At 38.8% G+C, this 27,873-nt stretch overlaps 1 protein-coding gene across 1 annotated transcript in view; it reads right to left on the bottom strand.

Moving 5' to 3' along the window:
• Positions 1-9,847: 9,847 nt before the first annotated feature.
• The window catches only part of LOC124803103 (long-chain fatty acid transport protein 1-like), a 334,127-nt gene continuing 316,101 nt past the window's right edge, over positions 9,848-27,873 (bottom strand). Inside the window, exons 9-12 of the mRNA XM_047264261.1 lie at positions 25,926-25,992; positions 25,748-25,838; positions 25,483-25,636; positions 9,848-10,126 (exon numbers count right to left, since the gene is read on the bottom strand). Coding sequence (XP_047120217.1) covers positions 9,975-10,126; positions 25,483-25,636; positions 25,748-25,838; positions 25,926-25,992 — 464 coding nt within the window. The 3' untranslated portion in view covers positions 9,848-9,974. The remainder of the gene's footprint in view (positions 10,127-25,482; positions 25,637-25,747; positions 25,839-25,925; positions 25,993-27,873) is intronic.

The following is a 27,873-nucleotide window of genomic DNA, read 5'->3' as shown; positions in this document are numbered from 1 at the left end:
AGAGTTGTGTAGTACACAAATGTCACAAAAGAAATCCAGTGGTCCCAGTTGTCCTGATCTCGGCTAATGTAGAGCCATAACATTTCAGTTAACATACGATGTGTACGCTCCAACAAACCATTTGTCTGTGGATGGTAAGCTGTCGTCTGTTTTTTATCTATCCTAAATAGTTTACATTCCTGCTTCATAGTATCACTAATAAAATTACCCCCATGTCATTGAGTAAAGCTGTGGGGATCCCAAACTCCAGAATTATGTTCTCTACCATCTTACTAGCGACCGTGTTGGCGTCTTGTGGTCAATTGGCTCTGCTATAACAAACTATGCTAGTGAGTCCTGAAATGTTAGGATATATCGAATAACCAAATTGGGTTAGTGGTAGGGGACCTACAATGTCAACATAGCATCTTTCAAAAATAAACTCTGGAGTTGGTGTTAATTCCATTGACTGCTTCATTTCTATCTGCATTATTTTGTTTTTCTGGCAACTCTCACACTTTTTTATGAAATTCTCTATGTCTGCCTTCATCCCAGGCCAAGTACAGTATTGTTTTACTTGCTCGTATGTCCTCCGTATCACCTGATGTCTGCCGATAGGGGATATGTGCATTTGCTTTAGCACTGCCAGCTTTTCTTCTGTACCCATCACATTCTCATCGCTTGTTTCCAGTGTGTCTTTTCCTACGTCACTGCCTTGTTCTTCAGTGCTCGGTGGTGGAGCTGTTATCGCTGCTCCAGCTGACTCAGCTTGCATCTCTGCGGACGTGGCCTCGGACAGCTTATCTTTACACTTGTCATTGTTCATGGTTGGCTCCTCAGCACTCTGTTTCTGTTGTGTGTCCCCATCTAACATGCTGCAGATATGGGAAAGTGCATTGGCTACTCGATTCTGTTTACCTTCTTTGTACAGCACCTGGTAGTCGTACTCTTCTAGCTTTAGGCAGAATTTTAACAACCAAGACAATGGATCAGATGTACTGCCCAACCACACCAGTGGTTTATGGTCCGCAATTATCTTGAATTTTTGTCAGAATAAGTATGTCCGAAAATATTTGAGAGCCCATACTATTGCCAGCAGCTCACACTCTACTGTGTACTGTAATTTCTCTCTGTTTTGGTTAGTGTCCTCAATATGTATGTGATCAGCAAGTCTTTTCCCCTCAGCCCTTGGCTAAGATATGTGCCCTAAGAGTGACCACTCGCATTCATCGTGACTAAAAAGTCCTTGTCGAAATCGGGATATTGTAAGATGGGAGGATTGAGCATTTTCTCCTGCAACTGGTGGAACACTTCCTTTGCGCTCCACCCTGTTCATAGGGAACCCCTTTCATTAGTAGCTTGTGCAAAGGTTTAGCAATTATACTGAAATTGCTCACGAAACACCTGAAATATCCTATCATCCCTAAAAACCTTTTTAATTCAGTCACTGTCTTTGGTTGCGGATATTTTTCTATTGCCTCCACCTTGGTGGGATCAGGTTTTAACCCTTCCTCAGTTAGCATGTGTCCTAGGAATGTCACTTCCCTGCAGAGGAACTCACATTTATCTACTTGTAACTTCACATTTCCCATTCGCATATTACTGAACACTTCTTCCAGGTGAGCATTCTGGTCTTCTAGCGATGTGCCCACTACTACTATAGCATCAAGATATATGAATACCTAGTTTCTTTGTACATCCATCAGCACTGTGTTCATCAGTCACTGAAACATAGATGGAACCGTCTTCAGGCCCATCACCATCTTGTTATATTCATAACGGCCCGTTGGTGTACTGAATGCAGTCTTCTCCCGGTCTTTTTCATCTATAAGTACTTGATAGTATCCCTTGGCAAGGTCTAGCATGGAGAAGTACTTCGCCTTTCGTAGGCTGTCGAGTATCTCATCTATTCTGGCCAATGGATGTACCATATTTATTGATATATCATTTAGTTTCCTATATTCTGCCACTACTCGGCATTTCTGTTTGCTGTTTGCATCTAGTTTTTTTGGTAAAATGATGAGAGGAAAATTCCAAGCACTGGTGCTGGATGATATTATGCCCTTGGCCAACATCCCCTCTATTTCGGTTTGTAAGGTGCCCTGCTGCACCTGTGGTATCCTGTAGGGCCTCTGATTTATTATGGTTCCTTCCGCTTCTGGGATTAGTGGGATCTTGTGCGTTACCCATGTGGTGTGCATGAGCACATCTCCTTGTTACGTGGAATACATCATTATAAGTGGCACATAACTCCTCTATTGCCCCTCGTTCTTCGCTATTCAAATGCATGGTGTGCTTATTTTCTTTTAGCAAACTCTGCCATGATCTTACTTTCTCTTTTCATGTGGGCAAGATGTGTCGAACTTTATAACTGCTCGGAGATGGAACTTTCTCTGCAAACACTTCAGGTGTGGGAAACGGTACATCCTGTTCTCTGGTGTTCATTATACTTGTGATACACATCCCGTCCCTGACCGTTACTAGTGCTTCCAGTATATAGGCTCCTGGTCTAATTTCTTGTCTTGGAATTATTACCTCTGAGCTGAGTCAGCGTATCACCCGAACTTTTAGAATCTTTTCTTCCTGTGCTCCAATAACTATTTCGGGTTGATTCCAGTCACTTCATGGCCCATTAGTTCTCTGCCCCTGTTTGGATAATTTCTTCTTGCTTCTGGAATGCACAGCCTGTTAGCAGCTCCCTATTCTTAGCTCACGCGAGATGGCAGGTGATAGTAACTTCTGTGTTTGTTCGGTAACAAGACTCACTTACTTGCCCTTAACCCAGGCTGATGGCACATCATTCTCTGTGGGCAACTGCACTGCTATCGCTTCGGGTTCTGTGCGTCTCCTGTGACTTTCCCTTCTTTTGCGAGACACCATGGTGCTTTCATTACAACTCATCTTTGTTACAACTGAAGACTTTGGTTGTTTGGCCCCCAATTTCTATTAATTTGCACTGTAATTTTAACTATAATCGCATCTTCCCTGGCTTCCCTTAATGCGATTCGTTCTCCATGTATCAACATTTCACAGCACGTATAATTTAGTATGACCTTGTTCTTTTCCAGAAATTCTTGTCCCAACAGTCCATCAAACGGTAAATCAATCTGAGCATCTACTGCTTGGAATTGATAGGTCCATTCAGACCCGGTCTTGGTCTGCAGTCGTATGTATACTTGCCCTTCTGTTTGGATTTCTTTGTTTGCAACACTTTTTATAGTTACTGCCTTTCTGGTGTCCCATTGTACGTGCTTTTCCAAGACACTCGCCTCTATGAGATTCACATGAGCGTAGCTATCAATTAATAGCTTTGTTCCATTCCATTCACATCCCTACTTTCCAAACACACACAATCATTCTTTCCAGTGACACACAATCATTCTTTCTGGTGCATTCAGTGGTTCATACTATTCCTGATTCAGTGTAGTGGGACTGCTGCATTACGACCATTTCGCATTTCCCTACTCGTTCCTTCTCTGTATATTTGCCCACTTACTCTCCTGGCGCACCCGGGCGAAATGTCCGAACCAGTGACATGTGAAGCATGTCACAGGCTTTGCCTCGAGGCACGGTGCAGAGTGCCCAGTTAGGTTATACTGTGAACATCGTACCGGCAGAGGACAATGGGATTGCGACCAGTTTCCCTTAATTATTTGACATCTGTCTCTTTAATTGGCAGCCTAGCATGGTCAGATCTGTGGGGAGCTTCTTTTACTGTATCTGCCTTACGAACAGTATGCTTTGGTCTACAGTCTCATGCTATATGCCCAGTCCTGCCACAATTGAAACGCTTAGCAGTTACTTTTCATTCTAATTGGGACGTGCCTACCACCCAGTGCTTCACCTTGCCAGACAGAATTGCGGTTTCTTCTGACACCACTAAATCAATGGCCTCCAAAAGAGTCAACTTCTCCCCTTGAGCCCTTATTACAGTCTTTATCTTGTCATCATATAATCCTTGAACAAAGACTGCCCTGCCTAGTTTCACAAATAAGGTATTACTGCCTACAATTTCCTCATCCTTCATTACTCGTTTTGCTATCTCCCTGAAATGGAATTGCATTGTGTCCATGCGAGAACCCCACTGAACCATGCTTTCCTCTTCCCATTGCTGACTATTAAACATTTGACATGCAAAGAAATCGATAGCACGTTTATTCTTATAATTCTCTAATAACACAGCCCTCACTTCGGACCAAGTTTCTATGTAATCTCTTACCAAGAGTTAACTGTGGGAACAGCCCATTATCTATCCAATGACATATTTTAAGAATATTGTCCTAGCATTAAGTTTTATTAAACTACAGGCATTACCACAGTTGTCTATAAATTCGGATAATTGGTCCCTATCTCCATCAGATTTTCTTGGAACTAATTTAGCTGCTTCACTGTAACTCAGGTACACCCGATACCTCTTGGTTGCTGAAGCACTATCAAGAGCTTTTTTATCTGTTACTTCCCTGCCGTTTGTGCTATCAGGATTATTGTTGTCTTCCATTGTCACTAACCTTGTTGACTGTGGTTGGCAAGGTGGACTCGGTGTTCACGTTGCCCTCTGCTGTGGTGAGCCACCTGCTCATGCTCGTGTGGCAGTGCCGGTGTGAAGCAAAGCCCCAGCGGCGGCGTGCTGCGGCACACTCTCGGAGCTGTGCTGGCATGCTGCGACGCTCCTGTGGTTCAGTGATGCCGTATTGCGGTGCCCCCTTGGAGCTGTGCTGGCATGCTGCAATGCCCCTGTGGTTCAGCGATGGCATGTTGTGGTTCAGCGATGGCATGTTGCAGTGCCCCCTCAGAGCTGAGCAAGAAGGACACTCGGTGACACCCACATCGATACCGCGATGGAGTGTTGTGGCACTCCCGTTCTACCTATCCCTCCACTCTGAATTGCCTCTATTATCAATCAATTAACTAGTCACGCCACACATGGCACCAAACTTTTTATGTCCCCTGTAGCTGTCGTCTCCTGAGAGGGAGTAAGACCGACAATCGGTGCACAAGGTAGAGGAACTTACCTCAGTTGGTGGCTCCGATGAGGCACTGTTCATGGGCCGCCTACTGTAGCCTTTGACCTCAGCTGAAAAGTACACTATTGACTAGTGGAGAGTGTGGATCTCAGTGGGAATCTGGTCAGTTAGAGGATGCAAGTCATCTACTCGTAGAGAAGTAGTTATTTCCCTGGAAGTACCCCCTGGCACATTCCTTAACTGTATACACATTACTATGAACAAGTATCATAAGTATGAAACTTTAACATTCCGACTGCTGCAGGGAGGCGAGTGAGGTTTACTAAGTACTTTCTGATACAGATCATGACAAGTCCGGCTCCTGATCCCGACCGACACAGAGATAGCGTCCCTGACGTCCACCCAACTGCGCTTCCCCTCCAGTTGGTGGGTCACCTATTTAAAAGGGGTGGTTGCACTCAACACCACCCTTCTCGAACGTTCCACGAAGGCTGTTTCATTCGTGGCCATAATGAGGCTAACGCATCACTTCTTGCTGCTTGCACATTATATTTCTCAACGTCTTCTGTACGTGTTCCCCTTGTGCTGGTGCCTGTGCCGTCCAAGGGCCAGGCAGCTGTGCTTACTGCAAACCTTGTGATGCTCCAGGGTCTGCTCCTTGTTTGCAGAACAAGCTTGCACAGCGGCTTCCGGCGTGTCAAACAAATATTTCACAGGCCTCTCGCTCAGCAGTGGTTCCTAAACTGCCTTTCTGACAAAATCTGAATACTTCCCACTTAGCCATTTTACTATTCTTAGGACTGAATATTTTACTATCTATGACAATGAAAAGGAATAATCATTACTAATGCAACACGGTTGGAAGCAGAAAAAGATGAGGATACGTAGTTAGAAGTTTGGATCACAAAGAAACAGAGGAGACTGCTTCACATCCAATTTGATCCTCATCCTTTTTTGCAAACACAGAGGTGATGATGGGGATCATGAGACAATTACATTTACTGCTTGCTTCCAATTTTTCTTTCAGAAATTCCTCATTACCAAGGGGGCGAAACCTGTACAGGGATTTTCGGTAACATGACATTGGCTCACTGCCAGGACATTTGGAGCACTGCAAATTTATTAGCCCATCATTTTGATTCCTTATTGGGTGATTTAAAGTCTTCCATATTTGTTTTGGTTTCATTCAAAATAAATGTTGGGTTTATATCATTGTGTTCTGCTCGATTTTTGGTCACATTCATGACATTAGGTAGAGTAAATGATTCCATATTTGTTTTTGTTTCATACATTAACAGAAGCTAGTTTTGTTTCATGTTGTTTCATGAACACACACGTTTGTTAGCGCTTACAAATCCATTGTGAACTGCTCAATTTAATTGTATTGTCGATATATTGTTTGTATTTTACTTTATTTGTATTCAATCTGTTTTTCGTATGTTCTTGCATTTGTTAGAGAATTTCACGTTAGCAGCTTTTGACACAATTAGTATTCAACTTTCATACTAATTCACATTTATGACATTAGGTAGAGTAAATGATTCCATATTTGTTTTTGTTTCATACATAAACAGAAGCTAGCTTTGTTTCATGTTGTTTCATGAACACACACATTTGTTAGTGCTTACAAGTCCATTGTGAACTGCTCAATTTAATTGTATCGTCAATAGATTGTTTGTATTCTACTTTATTTATATTCAATCTGTTTTTCGTATGTTCTTGCATTTGTTAGAGAACTTCACGTTAGCAGCTTTTGACACAATTAGTATTCAACTTTCTTACATCTTGTCATGGAATGAGTATGTAATTCTGATTTTTATGGTGTTGCTTCTTGCCACTGAGAATGCTAGTCACAGTGACAGAATACACAGTTGTTCCAGGTAGGCACGCAGAAAAAATATTATACAGTACATAGAAATTCAGATTTGTACATGGGATAGTATGATACTGTATAGTGTGAATGTACTTCCACTGTGATGAAAACTATCGAATTTAGTAAACATTGTTTACACAAAATTCACTAGAACATTCAATGATAAAGTAAGTGAGAGTGAGAGTGTGTATTGTTTCTTAGAAATTTTCATTGGAGAGAGAGGATGATTCTAGTCCATTGATTTCTGCTAAAATGTATTGTTTGTAGTAACTGTTAATAACTTGTGAACACATCTGCTTAACTATTGCAGTATTTTTAGCATTTGCAAGGAAAAATGCGCTAGTCTTTAAGACTACAAAGCATACTCAGTGGAAATAAGCAACTTTATTCAAAGCATAATTATATACTCATTCCATAAGAATGTGTAATAAAGTTGGATACCAATTCTGTCAAGAGCTGCTAACATGAAGTTTTCCATTAAATGTGAGAAAGTACCAAAAATTGATGGGAATAAAAATAAAGCAGAATACAAGAAATATATTATCAGGGTGACCCCAGATGCAAGGTCTCCATTTTTTAATATAAAGAAACATTTATTTACTTAGTTTTGAAGCTTGAACATTTTTCTTTTTCTCCTCATAATTGCCATTTCGAATGATGTATTTTTGTAAACACTCTAGCAGTTTTTGTATGTCCATGTCATACCAGCCTCCCGCCATGCTGCTGAAGAAGCGTTGGACCCCATCTTTCACGCTTCATCGTCACTGAAGTGCCTTCCAGCTGAGCATTCCTACAACTTGGAGAAACACATGATATTCACTGGGCACTAAGTACAGACTATAGGGTGGATGGGTGATGATGTCCCATGCAAATTGTTGCAGAGGATCTACAGTTTGATGATGATGTGGGGGCGAGCATTGTCGCGGAGAAGGCTTATGCCCTTGCTCAAGCTTCCTCTTCTTCAGTTCTGAATCGCCCATCTGGATTTTTTTAATATCTGACTATGCCTGTAGGCATTTATTGTCGTTCCATGAACCATGAAGTTGACTAACAATATCCCCTTTCAGTCTCAAAACACAGTTGCCATGACTTTATTGGCAGACTGTTCTTTTGAATTTTCGTGGCTTGGGTGAACTGGAATGCCACTATTCATGTGACTGTTATTTGGTCTCATTTGTGAAGTGAAAATCCCAGGTTTCATCACCCATGGCTGTAGAATCCAAAAGGTTGTCCTTATCCTTTTCATCTACATAGCATTGAAGAAATTGGCCTGTAGTTTCAACGCAATGCTATTTGTGGCTCTTGGGACCCATTTTGTGCACACCTTCTGAAATTTCAACACTTCAGTCAAAGTCCAGTTAATGGTCTTTGAGAAACTGGAGGAACAACATTTTAGAGCTCACTGAGAGTGATCTGTTGATCTTGAAGCACGATTTGTTCAGCCTTTGCAATTGTATTTTGGGAATTGGCAATTTCCCACTTTTTTCCTCAGCATGAATTTCAGTACGACCACCTGCAAACTCTCTAAATCACTTGTGGATATTTTTGACAGCCACTCGACTCTCTACACACTTCCACCAACTGTCAATCAGTGTCGATTGGTTTAATGCCTTCTGCGCTCAAGAACCAAATGAATGAGCAAACTTCGCACCTGGCGGTAGTGGCTAATGGGAGCTCCATTACAATTGGCTGCCAAGCCAAGACATAAAGCTCCAGTGGATGTATGGTGGTTTCTGTAAAGAGTGGAGGGAGTCAAGGAAAAGAAACAGTGTGACCATCAGCAAAGCAAACAGTTTCCCTGCACCCCAGCACTTTGGAGACCTTACTTTTTGGATTATGCTCATACATCCAATTAAACTGAGCAGTTCACACACAGTTTAATAAGCAGTAACAAATACATGTGAATCCACAGAACACAGTGTGACAAAACTAAAGGAATTATTTACTGCACCCTATATTATGAATGCATAATACTTACAGTGCTATTCAAAGAGTGCAATACAAATGCGTAGTAGTATCAGGAACACAATGAGATGAAACTAGCTTCTGAGTCATCTCGTGTCAGATGATTTCCACTTGATAATGATCACATGATCAAAATTGCAATATTGGGTTTTACAAATGAATAATTTTTCAGTCATAAGGAGACCACATTGTTATTTACAGAAGTTTACACGACTATGAGCCCCAGCTACAAAAAGTTAATTTTGGTTTTTGATTAAGATTTTAAAATTTATTACTTTGCAAGGTCACGAAAGCCTTTCAGTTTCCAGGCATGTTCTTTACTACTAGACTACGGAGCCTACCCATGATGAATAAATAAAAAAAATTTGTCATCTAAATAATGTACTTAAAATTAAATATATGGATTTTTCACGCCATGTTTCTAGTGGTCAAAGTGCACTGCCAGGCCAGTTGAAGCACTGGTGTCGTTCCATTTCCTTGTCGTAACAAAGGTCTTGCACTTCTGATACTTTATTGTCTGTGCTCCTTACACTTCACTGGTAGCTTTTGAAAGGAACAGTTGTAGTTTTGAATGTGTGAAAAACAATGCTTGCTTTGAATTCCTCAATTTATTTATGTTAGATGTAGCCTTATTTTGCCATTTTACACTTCCTTGTGGTACTGTAAATTTTCAATAAGTCTCTGTAGAAAGCAAGCAACCAATGTTGACATAATGTTTTCAAAGTACATGCAAAGGAAAGATTTATGTATGAATACTACTACTTAATCAAACAATGGAAAATCCAGGATGGGATGTAACAATATTGAAAAGGAAAGCTGCTACTCACCATATAGTGGAGATGCTGAGTCGCAGATAGGCACATTTATACCATTAATACTCTACTTATAATAGCCAATTAAAGGAAATCGCTAGAGAAACAATATCTTTCAATATCAAAATAACTTAATTTTGTCATCTAGCTGTATCCTGAGGAATTATCTACTATACCCACAACAATATGAAAGGAGAAATGAGCACATTAAATAAATCATTCTTCTTTGAATTAATTTAATGAATATATATACATATATATATTTTAAGTTTTTAATGTCTGTATTTACAAAATACATCCTGCAGGCTTTGTAACTTTGAAACAAATTGTAAAGGAACCAATTTTAAACTGAATGATACATAGACTTTGTACAATAAGACTTCATAATCGTACCCCACCATTAACAATTCTACTGTAGAGCTCTTCATTTAAAGGCACATAGGCACCCTTATCCAGGAAGTACATTCTGTCCTTAACTGTGCTTGGATTATATCCCTCTACTTGCAGTTCACGTTTCTTCAGTTTATATGTTCCTGAAAGAAAAATATACAGTAGAGTCACATGGTGCAGAGTAGAGATTTATAGTTGTCTAAATATTTTAACTCATTTACTGTTCATGGCAAAGACAACAGTGAAAAGAAATCAATGTTTGGGGAAGAAGTATTAGAATTAGCACTTCCTTTCCATGTAAAGAATTTCTTAGACCTTAAATTTTAACAGTTTCCACTTTCTTATAACATCATTCTCATTGCCCAGCATGACAGAGCACATTGTAGAAATCAAGAAGAAGCACAGTACCATGCATGCATAGTGATTATAAGGCAACAAAGAGAACAAAAAACAGAGAGAGATTGCAGGTTATACAATATAGAGACAACATTTCGTTTTATGCCGATGTATCAGTACTGGTACTCAACTTGCTCATTCCTTGGAAAGTAAGAACCACATTCCTTGACAGTTCAGCCATTTTCCTCTGCTTATTTGCTACATTAAGAACCTGTGTTACAATGAAGACCAAATAGTGATGGACAAGATAGGATCATGGTAAAGCCGTGGATACACACCTGCATGAAATTTTGGACAGTTTTTATATTATTAGTGATATACTGGGGTATTTATTGTATCCTAGGGTGCAAAAGGCACAGGTAGATCAGACCTGCTTTTAATTTGCTGGTTGGAGCAAGGACTGCTTTCCAATACTGCCTCCATCACCACTGTTTTGTCTGTAAATTGACATGTTTTTCTGTACAACTACTGGTTTCGATCATATTTATACAAAGATGTGTCAAACACTGATTACAGACCAATAACAATGGCTTTTTGTGTAACCAAAGGTTCAGTTAATATACACTGTTGTACTTAAATGGTAAATTAGATTAAGTATAATTTCTGCAATTTTGCTTTAGGCTATATTTGTAGTGCCCACGCAGTTCTTCATTTGTAGATTTCCTGCAACAGCCCTTGGCCAAAAAGGTAGTTTTGAATGGGTGCATGTCCAAATTAGGCATGGGCAGGAACAGGACTACCTCCCTTCTTCCAAAAAATGAATCAGGGTGGAGCTATTACAGATAATGTCTTATGGAAATTAGATGTACCTCTCAGGTGCAGAACTGTGAATGCCACTTACAGCAGAAGGGCTACATAATCTCCAGAAATTTAGTCATAAGCAATTTGAAATCAAAAAGAAGTTGCCAAACATTACACAATAAAAGCGACAGTGTGAGACACATAATTTGGAACCAAGTAGCTGACCCTTTGCCATGCTTTTGAAATATTTATTTATATAGAATGCATGCGACAAAGAATCTTAGCAGAGAATTATAAAACCTTTTCCACTTCATTAGCTGCCTGGTACAGTGACCATTGTAATTTATTTCAAGAAGAAAACAGTTTTGGTTGCAAAATAATGATTATTTAATAATGTGTTTCACCCTTTTGATGGATCACATTATGTAGTATTCTGCAAATAAGCCCCAGAAGGGTGAAACACATTACTAAATAATCAATATTTTGCCACCAAGACTGGTTCCTTTATGAAATAACAGAGGATTTGCTAAAATTTTTACATAGGAAAATATATTTACATGTAGACACATTGCTCAACATGCAGGAAAAATTATATACAAATAGCATATACAAATTGCAAACCTTCACATGAGCAACAGAAATTCAAAGGTTCCAAGATGCTAACATGAAGTGTCATCACACATTTTCCTTCTGGAGGTCTTTCTTTTCATAGACTGCTTACTCTAAACTGTTGTTTTATTTAAGATCTAAAGTTTGTAAAAGAATGTACTCTAACACTTACTTGTTACAGTATTTTTGTCCTACTTATCTAATAACACATAAAAATCACTCCAAGCAGCTACAAAAATATGGGCATACTAGTGTATACTCCTTCCAATCATTTAATTCTGTCTGGCTTTCTGATTTATATTTTCTCTATTGGAAATGGAAGAAGCTTAAATAATTAAAAGGTCTGAATTATTCAATTACACAAACTGTGAAGAACACATAGTAACTTAATTTTTTAGTAATTTTTTAACATATCTGTTTAAGATTTTCAGATATTTGCATACATAATCTGACTGGATTGTTTCATCAAATATTTATTGTTCCTATACACTGAGCAAAGGTTCAAATCCTCAGCATGCCATGTTGGTTTATACTGGTTTCCCTCTACCACTTAAGGCAAATGCTGGGATGGTTATGTCTTTTTTGATAATGATACAGCTTTTATCTGTTGTTTTCAATTTTGTAACCCATGGTATGAGACCTGGATTAGGGTAGCATACCTCACCGCCTGCATCCAAAATTTGAGAAGCATGTGGCTAAATATTATATACAAACTTCCATTTGCCATATTCAGAGGACTATGTGGGAATCAGAGATCAGAGTGAGGAAGCTTCTTCACAGACAAGCTGTCAGTCCCAGGAGCTGTGTGTAATGGGGAGCATGCAAGCTTGAAATGAAACATGTTTAATCCAACCATTTAACATGCTACAGGCACCTGTCATTACTTCATTAGCACAAATTGAGAATCATGGCTGCACCATAAGTGTACAAGAATTTATAAACATTTATATTTGGTAAAGGATTTCATACTCTTATTATTACAAATATACTGTCTCCAACCAGGAACATTGTGGTGTAATTGTTTTCACATAAAGTTAATTAATTTGAAAGATATCAGGATTTGAAGACATATTTTCATTACGAAGGAAAAATACATGTGCCAAAATTCATAGCCAAGAACCAAGCTAAAATTCATACCCAAGAACCAACAACCTATCTAGCTTTGTAGACCAGCTATTCTGATTCTGAGAAAATGATGCATTTTGCTAAAATTTTTGTAATTCCAAAGTTATTAATTAATTAATATGTGATTTCAAGACACCAACAATTTTTAAACCTTATAAAACTTCAAAATTTTGTTCTGATAGATTTCCCATATTTTGATTTTTGAAGGAAACATCCAAAGTTTCAAGTTTTGTTAAATAAATTATAAATGGAAGCTATCTTGGAAGCCAGGGAATTTTTGCTAACATGGAGTTGTGGTATCACTGTTGTTGTTGTTGTTGTTGTGGTCTTCAGTCCTGAGACTGGTTTGATGCAGCTCTCCATGCTACTCTATCCTGTGCAAGCATTTTCATCTCCCAGTACCTATTGCAACCTACATCCTTCTGAATCTGCTTAGTGTATTCATCTCTTGGTCTCCCTCTACGATTTTTACCCTCCACGCTGCCCTCCAATACTAAATTGGTGATCCCTTGATGCCTCAGAACATGTCCTACCAACCGATCCCTTCTTCTGGTCAAGTTGTGCCACAAACTTCTCTTCTCCCCAATCCTATTCAATACTTCCTCATTATTTATGTGATCTACCCATCTTATCTTCAGCATTCTTCTGTAGCACCACATTTCGAAAGCTTCTATTCTCTTCTTGTCCAAACTATTTATCGTCCATGTTTCACTTCCATACATGGCTACACTCCATACAAATACTTTCAGAAATGACTTCCTGACACTTAAATCAATACTGGATGTTAACAAATTTCTCTTCTTCAGAAACGCTTTCCTTGCCATTGCCAGCCTACATTTTATATCCTCTCTACTTCGACCATCATCAGTTATTTTGCTCCCTCACTACAATATCAAAAAGTAGTGCCCTGTGATTCTGTAAAACATAAGGGTACAAAACATTGCATACATAAAGTAAATGGTTCTATAAATCTGAGCTGGTGACCTTGTAATTTCTCTCTTTTGCATCATTAATTAATGTGGCATACTCTCGCAAATGACAAAAAACCTTGAAGTGATGCATTACCCCCAAAGGGTGAGACTATAAACAGCTGGACATGAGCTAGGAGCAGAGTGTCAGGCTGTGAATTCATGGTAGCATGGACTACATTAGCAGTAATGGTGAGAACGTATGCGTAGTGTACCACGCAGGAATACTATCAGAATTGTCAACAACTATGTCAGTTTTGCTCCCCTGCCATTGTCATCATATTATGCACTGAACCTTTAACCATGTTTATGTATGTCATAGAGCAGTGAACAGTTATTATGGTGCATGTATTCCTAGACAGCGTTAGTGAATCATTCTGGCATCATCACGATTATACGAGGTGTGATCAAAAAGTAATGGGAATTTTTTCCAATCTTTTGAACTAGGATGGTGGGGTAATTACATCCAGTGAAGGGAGGTCAAGGTGAAAATGGTGAAGTACAAGGTTATGACTTTCTAAAATCATGCCCTGAAATGAGGTTCATTCTGTCTGACATTTTGCCCACCACACTTAGAATAGCTTTTTGTCACCTCCCTCCCCCAATCTCCACAATATCCTGGTCAGACACTATGCTCCTTCTGCACCCATTTGTCTACCATATGGCTCCTACACCTATGACTGTACATGCGGTAAGACTTGTGCTATGCACCCTCCTACCACCACTTCTACCAGCCCTGTAACTGGCAAAACACACACCATCTTAGGGAAGACCACCTGTAAAAAGATACATGCCGTGTGCCACTGTTATTTAATCACTGTTTGAGCTTCTACATTGGTATGACTACCACCAAGTTATCAGTTAGGTTGGATGAGTGTAGTAGAGGGTGCAGACTGGCAACACACAATATCCAGTTGCACAGAATGTTCTACAACATGACCTCTATGCCTGTTTCACCACACGCGCCATCCTGATTATTCCCCAAGACACCAGTTTTTCAGAGCTATTTGAGTGGGAACTGGTGTTAAACAATATGCCCATGGTTCTCGCCACACGCATGGCCTTAATTTACATTAATTTCTTCAGCCTCAACCTTTTCTTTCTGTAACTCTTCCTTTCTTTGCTCCATTTTAGTTATTCTATATCTTTAATTTTCTAACTTGTCTATCCCCCCCCACACACACACACACATCTGCCCACCTCAGGTCTACCACATATAATGCACTTATCTTTCTGCATCAATTTCTGTTTTGCTTATTATGCTATCATCCACCTTTAAGCTCTCAGGTTTTCAAATCTCCTCCAATGCTGTCCCCAACAATCAGTCTTTCTTTCTCATCCTGTCTTCTAAGTCTACCCTGACTGGATGTTCTTGACAACTTTTCTGAATTCTACCCATTTCCTAAATCTAGCCAGTTCTTGGCCTTCATCCCCCTTCCTTCCCCTTCAACCCTTCCACCAAAAGACAGAGCCATTGGCTCTGAAAGCTTGCCCATTTCCTTAACTTTTATATGTGTTTTCTCCTGCCGTTGCTTGGTGAGAAGATTTTTTTTTTGTCTATAAAACTAGCTTAGCACCCACTGCTTTGCTCACATATACTGTATGGCCTGGATAGATTCTTTTTTTGTTTTTATTTAATCAAAATTTTAATTTGTTCACAAATTGCAACACATTCTAAGCTTTTCACACTAATTAAGGCCCTATAAGCATGGCCTTTTGTGAATGTACTTCTGACCAAAAAGCGATTCTGGTAGCAGGAATTCGAAATTTTTGTTAATCATGCCTTTTGTCTTCTTGTGGCAAAATTTCCATAGCCACTTTCATTCCCTAACAAATATTTCTTTATACCTTACCAAGAATTGAAATACCAGTTTTCATAAACAGAGCTGTAAAATTTTTTTTACTGTAATGAAATATTTTCTTAAGAAAACTTTCATCCCCTATTGCACCCCCTTAGAGGCTGAATTTCCAGAAACACTGAAACATGTATTTTTGTTATTATTATTATTATTATTATTATTATTATTTTTATTTCTAACCAAGAAGTCAAATACTTGTTGTCATAGAGGTTGCCTTAAAAATCCTTTAGTAATTCTTCAATAATTATTTATTTTCAAAAAACTTTCACCCATTATTTTACCCTCTTAGTGGTTAAATTACCAAAAAGGCTGAAACAATAACTTTTTATTTTCTGACTGAGAAACCAAATACCAGTTTTCATAGTTCACTAGCTTCAAAATTTCCTTAATAGCTACATACTTTCAAAATGCCTATCATCCCCTATTTCACCCCCTTAGGAGTGGGATTTCAGACAATTTATTATTAAATGATGCCCACAGTGTGAGATCCACACCCTCTCCAAACTTCAAGTTTCTATCCTTGGTTGGGCTGGTCGATGATGAGTCTGACCCTATTTCACCCCCTTAGGGGCTGAATTTCTGAAAACAGTGAAACATGTTTTTTTTTTATGTCTAACCAAGAAGTCAAACAACAGTTTTCAAAGATTTAGCTTAAAAAATGCTTTCGCAGTGAAACATTTTCATGAATCATTTCACCCTCTATTTCACCCCCTTAGGGATTGAATTCTCAGAAATAGTGACATGCACATGTTTTATTTCTAACAGAGAATCCAAACACACATTTTCATTGATTTAGCTTCAAAAATGCTTGTACAATATTTCCATAAAACTTTCATTCCCTATTTCACCCCCATAGGTGTTGAATTTCCAAAAACACTTATTTTCTTATTTCTAACTGAGAAGCCAAATTTATATTTTCATAGCTTCAGCTTTAAAAATGCTTTCACAATAGTATCTTTTTATAAAAAATCTCATCCCTTATGTCACCCCTTATGGGTTCAGTTTCCAAAAACACATTAGTAATTCTTTAATAATAACATGTTTTCAAAACAATCTTTCCATAACTATCCCCCCCCCCCCCTTCCTCTCCCACAGGGCTAAATTTCCAAAAATGCTGAAAAACATATTTCTTTATTTCTGACCGAGAAACCAAACACCAATTTTCATAGGTGTAGCTTCAAAATTACTTTAATATTGATATTTTTTTAAGAAACCTTCATCCCCTATTTAATCCCCTTCAATTTCAAAAAATCCCTTCTTAAATGACACCTGCAGCATAAGATCCACACCCTCTCCAAATTTCAAGAATCTATCCTTAGCAGTTTGGGCTGGGTGATGATGAACCAGTCAGTCAGTCAAGACATTGCCTTTTATGTACAGAAGAAGATTACAACATATATTTGCATGTACAGATAAACAGACATTGTTGACAATAGAAACCATCCAAAATTATTTCAAAATAAATGCACTGAAGGCAAATAACCTAACTTCAGCTATGCTAGCTATAGATGTACTACCTACTGGCGACATCTGTATCAAACACTGCGGAAGCCAGGTTACTTGCATTCAGTGAATTTATTTTGAAGTAATTACAATATATTTTGAAAAATTCATTATTTTCATTCAGAGAGCCCTAGTATCATGTGCATCATTTTGTTTTCATAAATCTTCGTAATCATTAGATGCACAAATTAATATCATAGTGTGTACACTTAATACCTTAATAGGGCTAAAGCCTGGAGTGAAAGAAAAAGTGTGTAAATAATAAGCGTAAGTGGTTTGCTGTGCCCAAGAATTACAGTCATTGGAATATGGTCTGAGCTTCAAGCTTATGTCAAAAGCGTGTGTCCTGTTTCCTGAGATTTTGAGAGCTGATTTATTTGGTAGTTCCTTGATATCATTTGAAAATGTCCAGTTGTGATGTACTAACAAATTTTAATTTTGAACAAACACAGTATAGTCACAGCAAAATTGTCATTTTAACATTTACCAGGTTCAAAGTGTAGAACTTAATGTAAACCAGTAATTATTAAATTTGCTATTTTGGTAACACATTGTTGGTAATATTTGTCAGTAGAACACAAAAATAATGATAATATATGGATGAAAATAGGACACCCAAGTTGTTTAAATTTTTATTTTGATTGACATTGAATATGCAAGAGTTGCTCTCCATTCTAATGTATGTTTATCATAAATAAACACTAGTACTACTGCATCATGCAGTAGTATCAAGAATGAAAAAGTCATCTCAATTCTGACAATCTTAATAATGCTAGTCGGCAGACGTATATTTTGACTGCTAGAACACTTTTGTGATTGTATTTAATGACTGTTCATGAACCTAATCAATTCATGTCAGCACAATTTTAGAAACAATAATGTTGCTTGTTCACTTTATTCACAAGAACCTGAAAACTTCTGTGCAGTTTGATGTATGCCATGCTGCTTCTCTTCTGCATGGCTTTTGATATAACTATGTTTGTATACAATGTTTGATTAGATATGTAACTTTACTGAGTCATTATTACCGTGTATAGCTCAATATATAACTCTAGCTGGAGCATTATTGAAATGTAATGTCCAACTAATCTCAGATGAGAGACAGGTGGGTCACTGCAGCACAGCATACATACACGGCACAATGAGGTCTTTATAACCATCAGCCACCAATGTAATCATGTAGCATCTGTTGAAAACTGTTGTGACATTCAATACGATTTGTAGAAGAGAGTAACTAGTTATTGCATATGTGTTATAACTAATTATAAGGAGATGATAATAGTGCACATCAATAGACAGGTAAGATTATGACTCCGGTACTGAATCTTTCGACATAATAGTGTAAATAAATGGGAAATGTTTGTTTAAAAAATCTCAATGAAATGTCACACTTCTCTTCTTGCTGCTTACTGTCAGAAAAATAAATGACTAGTGGTGTAGTTAACCACAGTTGTCTCATACAGAGATCGACTCATGAGCCCCCATGTGCACCTTCGTGAATAAAAAACTGAATAATGCAAGAAAAAAGACTGTTTCTAGAACATCCTAATGCATGGCAGATTGTCCAGGGATTAACCAATGCATCCTATGCATTAACTCAAATGAAACTAATCTCAAGTTTAATAAATATGCAGGCAGGAATTTGCGATGAAATAATATTAACTTTTCACAGACTGAATTTATTGCACAAAATTTAAAAGAAATATCCATTCACAATGTTCACAACAGTTTATTATTAAAATAACACAGTCAGTGTGAGAACCTAAATTGACCAGCATTGTGTATTCTGTTAACCTCTAGAAAATCCACAAAAAATATTTGAAGTAGATCAGCACACTGCTAAGTTGAAGATTCTGTAATCATGAATGACCAATATTTTTAATTGCAAATCACCACTGGCAATAACTGCAGAACAGTTCATAGATGTAAAAACAAAGAAGATGTGACTTACCAAACGAAAGCGTTGGCAGGTTGATAGACACACAAACAAACACGAACATACACACAAAATTCTAGCTTTCGCAACCAACGGCTGCTTCATCAGGAAAGAGGGAAGGAGAGGGAAAGACGAAAAGATGAAAAAAGGACAGGTATACACTCGCATACACACACATATCCATCCGCACATACACAGACACAAGCTTGTGTGTGTATGCGAGTGTATACCTGTCCTTTTTTCCCCCTAAGGTAAGTCTTTCCACTCCCGGGATTGGAATGACTCCTGACCCTCTCCCTTAAAACCCACATCCTTTCGTCTTTCCCTCTCCTTCCCTCTTTCCTGATGAAGCAGCCGTTGGTTGAGAAAGCTAGAATTTTGTGTGTACGTTTGTGTTTGTTTGTGTGTCTATCAACCTGCCAACGCTTTCGTTCGGTAAGTCACATCTTCTTTGTTTTTAGATATATTTTTCCCACGAGGAATGTTTCCCTCTATTATATACAGTTCATAGATGTTTAGACTAGGTCACCTAACCCAAAACTATTAAGAGTCATCACGCTGAAAAAGTTCTGTTACTCGTACTCTTTCATTTCACTATCACTGTTTTACAGACATGTGCTCATCTGCTATTTATAAACATAAGCCTGTTTTTCTTTAATACGACGTGCTCCCATGATTATTTATTGATTTGTTACAAGATGGTGATTTTACTTCTGGCATGTCATGGAGAACCAATATTTTTCTTAATTTATGGCCAACTTTGAACTTGACAACTTAACTGTCCTGCAATATATGTAAAAGACATAAAATCAAATACTTGAAAGTGGCATAAAAGGCTTAATCCTGGATTGTACTTAGATAAAAGTTTAAGTCTTTGTGATTGACACTCACAAAATATTTACAAGTTCTGACCAACAGATTCACATGACACAAATTTTTCTAAGTCCACACAAGATAAAAATATTTCAGAGATCCTCACGATTTTCACACTTGAAACTTTTACAAGTCCGTGATCAAACACTTAGAAAATATTTCAGTTACACACACGAGGAGACTTCCAGCTGCATTTACTGACTGTGCAAACTTAAATTGACATTTTGGTATCTGATGGGAGCGACCTTAAGTGGGATAAGCCTTTTCTGTTGCTCCAATCAGGCAACGCGTCGAGTGTCAATTTAGTTCATGTAGACTTTACATCCTATCTGTATGCAAACTCCACTCTAACTGCCTGCCTAAATCCAAGTGTGTGTGTGTGTGTGTGTGTGTGTGTGTGTGTGTGTGTGTGTGTGTGTGTGTGTGTGTGTGTGTCCCTGCCCCGTGTAAAAATCGCCGCCACCATTATTTATACCATTGCACTGACGTGAGTCAAGCACGTGCACTACTGACTTTGGGAAACATTTATAAACTATAAATTTAAGGTTGTATATCCATATCACATATAAATCTGGATGCAAATTTCATCAGCTTTTCTGCTGCTCATAGTTGTAACGGTTTTCTCACAAAGAGTGTTTATGTTCACATGGACACTGTTTTGCATGATTATATCACTAATAAATGTTAAACAGTTAAACTAATTACAGCTCTGAAAAACTGGTGTCTTGGGGAATAATCAGGATGGCACGTGTGATGAAACAGGCATAGAGGTCATGTTGTAGACCATTCTGTGCAACTGGATATTGTGTGTTGCCAGTCTGCACCCTCTACTACACTTATCCAACCTAACTGATAACTTGGTGGTAGTCATACCAATGTAGAAGCTCAAACAGTGATTAAATAACAGTGGCATACGGCATGTATCTTTTTACAGGTGGTCTTCCCTAAGATGGTGTGTGTTTTGCCAGTTACAGGGCTGGTAGAAGTGGTGGTAGGAGGGTGCATAGCACAAGTCTTACCGCATGTACAGTCATAGGTGTAGGAGCCATACGGTAGACAAATGGGTGCAGAAGGAGCATAGTGTCTGACCAGGATATTGTGGAGATTGGGGGAGGGAGGTGACAAAAAGCTATTCTAAGTGTGGTGGGCAAAATGTCAGACAGAATGAACCTCATTTCAGGGCATGATTTTAGAAAGTCATAACCTTGTACTTCACCATTTTCACCTTGACCTCCCTTCACTGGATGTAATTACCCCACCATCCTAGTTCAAAAGATTGGAAAAAATTCCCATTACTTTTTGATCACACCTCGTATAATCGTGATGATGCCAGAATGATTCACTAACGCTGTTTACTAATGCTGCTTCTACCTTCACTGTTCATTGTTTTATTTACTAGAAAATTCACTTTTACATGCGTGGATTATACATTCTGGCCTATAAATTGAAATACAAAATATTCACAGAAAATCTATTAGAACAGTTACGTAGTGCTTACTGAACCCTATCCATTGACACTATTACTGTCTGAATCACTAAAGGCATTAGTGAGTTATTAATAATTGTCGAAAATTTGATATCCAAAATATTTAACATTTGATAAGTAGTTAACTAAATTTCATAGCAAGGGTGCATCTTTGTTCATGCATTCATCCAATTTTTGTCTTTAAAAGTATGTGACTGGTTTCTCTGTCACTGGTTTATTCAGTTTATATTTACAGTTTCCCTCATTTCATATTGTCTTTGTTCAGTTGGTTCAGCCATGGTGGCTATCCTCCCTGGTCAACTCAGTCAGTCAGGTTTTTCCCACCACACAGCCACCGTTTCCGGCTAACATACGCACAGTCAGTATTTCTCATACTTCGATCTCTACCAGTCATCATGTATGAAAGGCGCCACCCCATGCTGACCACACCACAAAGCTCATGTGGGCTAGCGCAGATCCTTCACAACTGTCAAAAAATGCTCTTTCAGCTGTCATAACACTCCCAATTCGGCTGTTAGTGCTACAACAGAACACATGTACTCTGTCACACCTGTTGTTTTGTTTCTCATAGGCCTTTTTGGGATGTACTTTCTCAATGTATACTACCATATAAAGACATGCTGTTGTCTAACATTGTACTGAGTGAGGTGACACAGTGGTCAACACACTGGATCCGCATTCAGGGGGTCCAAACCCGCATCTGGCCATCCAGATTCAAATTTTTTGTGATTTTCCTAAATCGCTCCAGGCAAATACCCAGCTGATTACTTTGAAATGGCACGTTCGATATCCTTCCCCATCCTCGACACAATCTGAGCTTACACTCTGTCTCTAATGACCTCGATGTCAACAGGACGTTAAACCCAGTCTTCCTTTTGTTACCAAACTTAAAAAGTTCTTGAACAATTACCTTCAAATTTTTACACCATACTCCAGCAAACTTTCAGATGGACAAAACTATATATCCTTTTAAAAAACAATGTACAACTGTTCTGTTAAAAGCAATAAGGAGATAGAAATACTGTGCTGTACTGTGAGAATGTGCAGTTTTGTTTTCTCTCTTGCAGCGTTTTAATTACAATATCAGCATTTAAACCATTAGATAAACTGTTTCTCCTAGTGATATTCTTCCGCCTTGTATATAATTCTAAACAAAAATTATACACCTAACAATGTGCTCTTCTGTTTTCTCCCTCACAGTCAGTTTGGACAGAATACATGAAAGTTGTGTTTCTGGGTTAAGGCTTATGATTAGATTACTGCAACGGAATCTAAATTGTCTGGAAGTTTGTAATCTACCTTTCCACAGATTAAAGCTATGTGAACTACTGTCATGAAGTTGCTGTCCTCACAGATCCAGCTGCTGGAGAGGTCTCTCACACCCTCATACCCTGTATACCAGTTACCCCAACTGATTTCCCCTTTCATTTTACGCAACTTAAAGTTTCATTTACAATACCAATAAACAAGGTTAAAGGTCAGAGAGAGGGGGAAAGAGGAGGTGGACAGAGAGGGGCAAGGAGGAAATGGACATAGAGAGGGAAAAGGAGGAGATGGATAGAGAGGTGGGGGGGAGGAAGTGGACAGAGAGAGGGGGAGGAGGAGATTAGGATGTGTGTCCAATCCCCATGCATGTTTAGCATTGCTGGATTTGCTAATAGTCTGTAAATATTGTGTATGAGAAACGTCTTTATAAACATTTCAATAACATATTACTGCACGGCCATCTACAAAGCATATTATGCAAGTATAGTAGATTATAATGTGTACAAAACTATACTGAGAAGCACACTTCCTGGAGTCCAGCCCTTGCTGGGCAGACCAAGAGTCAAACTGAGGGCCTCCTAGCCACTGGGGCATCTGCCAGTGCCAGTCACCACCAGCCAGCTGCCGGACCGGGCTTCTCGCCTCGGATGCCTACATCTCTGTCACTATGACTGGGCAGGTCCTGGCCTCCTTGCTAGCAGCATACAACCCAGATTGCCATCACAGCACCTGACTCAGTGCCACTAGGAATGCTTACCATGCAGGGTCACTACATGCTTAAACCTTGCTGAGCTTAGTAGCTACTGATGTCTACATGGCTAAATTTCACTGCTGAGATCTGTGAGATGGTCCCTAACCATGCCCTTAGGACAAAGCGACTGCGGATTGGCACCACACTGTACCATGTGATGAGAGTGGGCAACTGTGGCCACTCTAAGCTTGTTGGAACAATAGTGTTTTTATGAACACCATCTGTCTAGCTGCAGATGCCTTACTTCTCAGACTCCAGTAGCCATCGCCAACCCATCAAACCCACAACATCCAGGTGGGAGAGCTGAACGCCATTCTGACAACACAAAGAATGGCTCTTCCACCCCTCCACAGCGGTAACTCTATTTTTGGAGTCACAAGTGTGACAGAGAGAGGTGCTACTGTCATCAGCAATGCAGTCAAGAGTAAGTCTCAGCACGTGTATTCTAAGCCACTTGTGGGGTTCTTGTGGCTATTGTTACTGGGTTTTTCCTCTTATCACTGTCCTATTTAATTATGTCAGGAATAGATTTGGTTATGGTCCATGGGAAGGGCCCAAGGCCTGAATCAATGAAACTGTTTGTAATGCAGTGTAACCTGTGCTGCAGGAAGCAGCAAGTGAATTTCATGAAGTAGACTTAAGCATGTATGTACTGGACAAAAGCCAAAATGTGATAATACATATCAACTATCCTGACATTTGTTCACAGAACTAGCGCTAGTTTTCAAGGCTAGCCAGGGAGTGGAACCTTATAAGCTGTGGAAAGATTTTAAATGTATCTGAGTATCTGTTTTTAGCCACTGACGAGTATCAAAATGAATTCTGAGGATGTTGTGAGCCCAAGACTAACTGAATGTGTTTGCAATGAACTGAAGAATTAACTAGTTCCAGTTACAGCAACAGAGAGAATTCAGAGGGTTGAATTTTTTGAAAAAGGGAAGAGTGTAATAGTGTAAATCTACACAAGAGAGCTTGATACTGTGAAAAGGTCACTTGCAACAATATGCTGGCATTAAATTATGTCACAGACCCACTGGGTGCCATTGCCTGCCTGCAAGCCAGTACCTGGCTAGTTACCAAAACAGGAACACTTCGGCATGCAGCACACATCTCATTTGTGACGGTAATTCCACAACAAACCCACTTTGGCACGTATAAATACTGGCTGCCTGAGCAGGCAGATCATCAGATCGAATCACCGAGTCGGTGACCATCCCAGGATCGGCCTCCACTGTGAGGTGGCTACTACTCTACCATTATCCTTACAGGATCACCTGCTAGGGGTCCAGCCACCACTAGATGGGCTGAGAGTTGAACTGAGGCCCCATTACCCACTGAGCAACTGAGGCATCTGCCAGTCACCACAAGACTGTCTCCAGACTGAGATTCCTGCTCCACATTATGTTTCTGTCATTCGCCACACCCAGGTGAACCCAGCCACCTCACTAGCAGCAGCAGAGTGCCAGCAACTGAGACAGCACCATAAGAAATGTTTGCCATGAAAGTCTGCTCAGGCCATGCTGAGCATAGCAGCAACTGACATCTACATCACAACACTTCGTGTCGCGGTCCGTGAGACGATGCCTGATGCACTCGTGGGATACGGATATTGTGGATTGATGCCAGGCTGTCACATGATGGTGGTACACACATGTAGCTGCTCTAAGCTTGTTGGAACAAAAAAGATTTTTCACACCATCTGTCTTGCTGCATTCTGTAGCCCATGCCAGTGTCCAGGTGGGTGAGCCGAATGCCGTACTGACAGCTGGAAGAATGCCTCTTCCACCCCTCAACAGCAGTCATTGCACATCACACCACTACAATTGATATAATAAAGGGGGAGAAAATGCCAACCATGTTGTGATGGCTTTCATGGTATGAATATGGAATTTTACATTTTAGTTTCCAAACTATATGAGTACCTTTGCTTCAAGATTGAATTCCCCATATATGCTTAATTGTATATTCTGTTTTACACCATAGTACCTGTGATAGGCAATTGTGGCAAAATTCTAACAATGACAGGCCATGCGTAAGGTGGCAAATGCTGCTTTACTCCAGCTGCAAAACTTTCGATATTGAGCAAACCCTCGTCATCGACGATTGCTGCCATACCAGCTTTCCCTTCAACATTTGGTATCTGAAACACAAATTAGTGTGTCAATTGTTTTGTGGTGAAACTGTAAATTATTAATTAATTTCTTTTCATTTGAGAGGTTCAGTGAGATATTAGAAGATGGAAATAACTTACTTCAACACCATATACAACTACATCTTTCAAGCCTACTATATTGCTGATCACTGCTTCCACTTCTGAAGTTGCAACATTCTCTCCACGCCACCTGAAAATGGCAAATTGACAGGGCAAATAAAAATAAGGATGCAATATAGTAACATAAATATAAAATCGGAGCAGCTCTAAAACATACCTAAAGGTGTCTCCAGTCCTGTCTTTAAAATAGAAGTATCCAAATTCATCCATTACAAGAATATCTCCTATGGAGAGAAGAGAAATGATGAATTTTTTCCACAGTTTAAATGTGTCATTTTTTTGTTGTCAGCCATGCAATATTACAGACTATTTAAAGAAGTAATTGCAGTTTTCTAATGACTCTCTTTGCCTGACAGTTGCAGGTGGGAGTGTGGGAATTACAGTTAAGAGTTGTCCCGTGGCACACAACCTAGGACATTTACTTTCCTGGTGAGGAACTCATCAGAAAAAAGACAATTCTTTTCATTCACACATTCGTCATGTTCTGTAGATTTCATCAAGGAGGAAAACCTTCAAGAGTGTGGAACAAGTCAAGGAATAAGTTACCATAAGAGAAGCAACTCTCAGAATGTTAAATCAGTTTATTGTTTTAACAACAGACTATAATTACGCTACTCAGTGGGCTACTATTTGTGTTTACAGTTGCTTAATGTGACCTACTAAACTAGCAGAAAGTACTACTTTGAAACAGCCTGTTGCTTCCCTGAGTTATATTAAACAGCTTCCCTTTATCTCCTATTTGTATTTTTGCATTTACATGAATAAATTAGTATTTTTTGAATAAAAACTTATATCTGTGACAACAGGTACCTGTTTACAATATATTACTATCTGTCATGCAGCTTTACGGTGAAAACTGCTACATGCCACTTAGTAGACAGGAATTTTCAATCCTTGACTTTAGATAATAAGATAATTTGTAGAAATGACTACCCAGACATTCTTTTTATCTTTCAGTTAAACTGATAGGGATTTCCAATTCTTTGCTTTGTGTTAGATGGAAGATTGTAAAATATCTTTGTGTAGTGAAGAGACAAATGCAGAAGACAATAACATGCAAATAAACGAAACTCAGAAACTACAGATTTTTGTCTGCGTAGCTGAGTGTTGGCTTAAAGATTGCCAGTGTTTCTCTTCCAGGCTACCACTATGTTAATCATTTCTGCACATCTGATAAAAAGGGAAGCAGCTGTCAGAGACAGTGTAGAATATAATCCCATATTTAAATATTTTGAACATGTAGCAATAAATATTAAATTCATGAAGCCTTTAGCTATATGCTTCTACTTCATGGCAGCTAACCATTATTCACTTTTAAACTACACACAGTGCTACAACTCTACAGTTCATTGTACCCTGATATTTTCCTATGTGGTTACCTTAACATAAATCAAACAATGGAAAATCCAAGATGAAATGTAACAATATTGTGAAAAGGAAAGCTGCTACTCATCACATATCAGAGATGCTCAGTCACAGATAGGCACAGACAGTCTTTTTGTTGTGCACAACAAAAAGACTGTCTGTGCCTATCTGCGACTCAGCATCTCTGCTATATGGCGAGTAGTAACTTTCCTTTTCACAATATTGTTATATGACCTTAACATAAATATTTTAGAAGAGTCCTAATGTAGCCAAAAACTACTGAATGTGTTCAAATAGTACAACATGGAAAATACGAGCCACAGAGTTACAAAATAACAGCTATTAGTTCCTCTGCTATTGATAGTTTTTTTGTGAATACTGACCAGACTTGGGCAAAAATGATTCTAATGAAAGGAACAACTAAGATATAAATTATTATTTGTTATTTCCAAATAACAAAGATATTTATTTGAAATATTATTCATTTTCATGAATAAAAACATTTGTCAAGAGAAATTGGTGTAATTGCCAAGCGCTTATCCATAGGTTGTGATGCACTGCCACTAGTACAGCTATCTCACTAGCTTGCCCTGTAACATGTTTGCTTTGTTTCCTTTTGCCAGTCTGTATGCTCCTATCAGACATAAAGGCATTCACAACCTTGTAAAAGAACGAAAGAGAGCGAGCTTTCTCTGAAAAATGCTCAGCACACAAGGCAATGTTTTCCTACATTCTGTACA

Source organism: Schistocerca piceifrons, chromosome 6, assembly GCF_021461385.2.
Source record: "Schistocerca piceifrons isolate TAMUIC-IGC-003096 chromosome 6, iqSchPice1.1, whole genome shotgun sequence".
NCBI classification, from domain to species: Eukaryota; Metazoa; Arthropoda; class Insecta; order Orthoptera; family Acrididae; genus Schistocerca; species Schistocerca piceifrons.
Note: the sequence above shows the minus strand (reverse complement) of the source record. Positions and strands in the feature narration are given on the sequence as shown.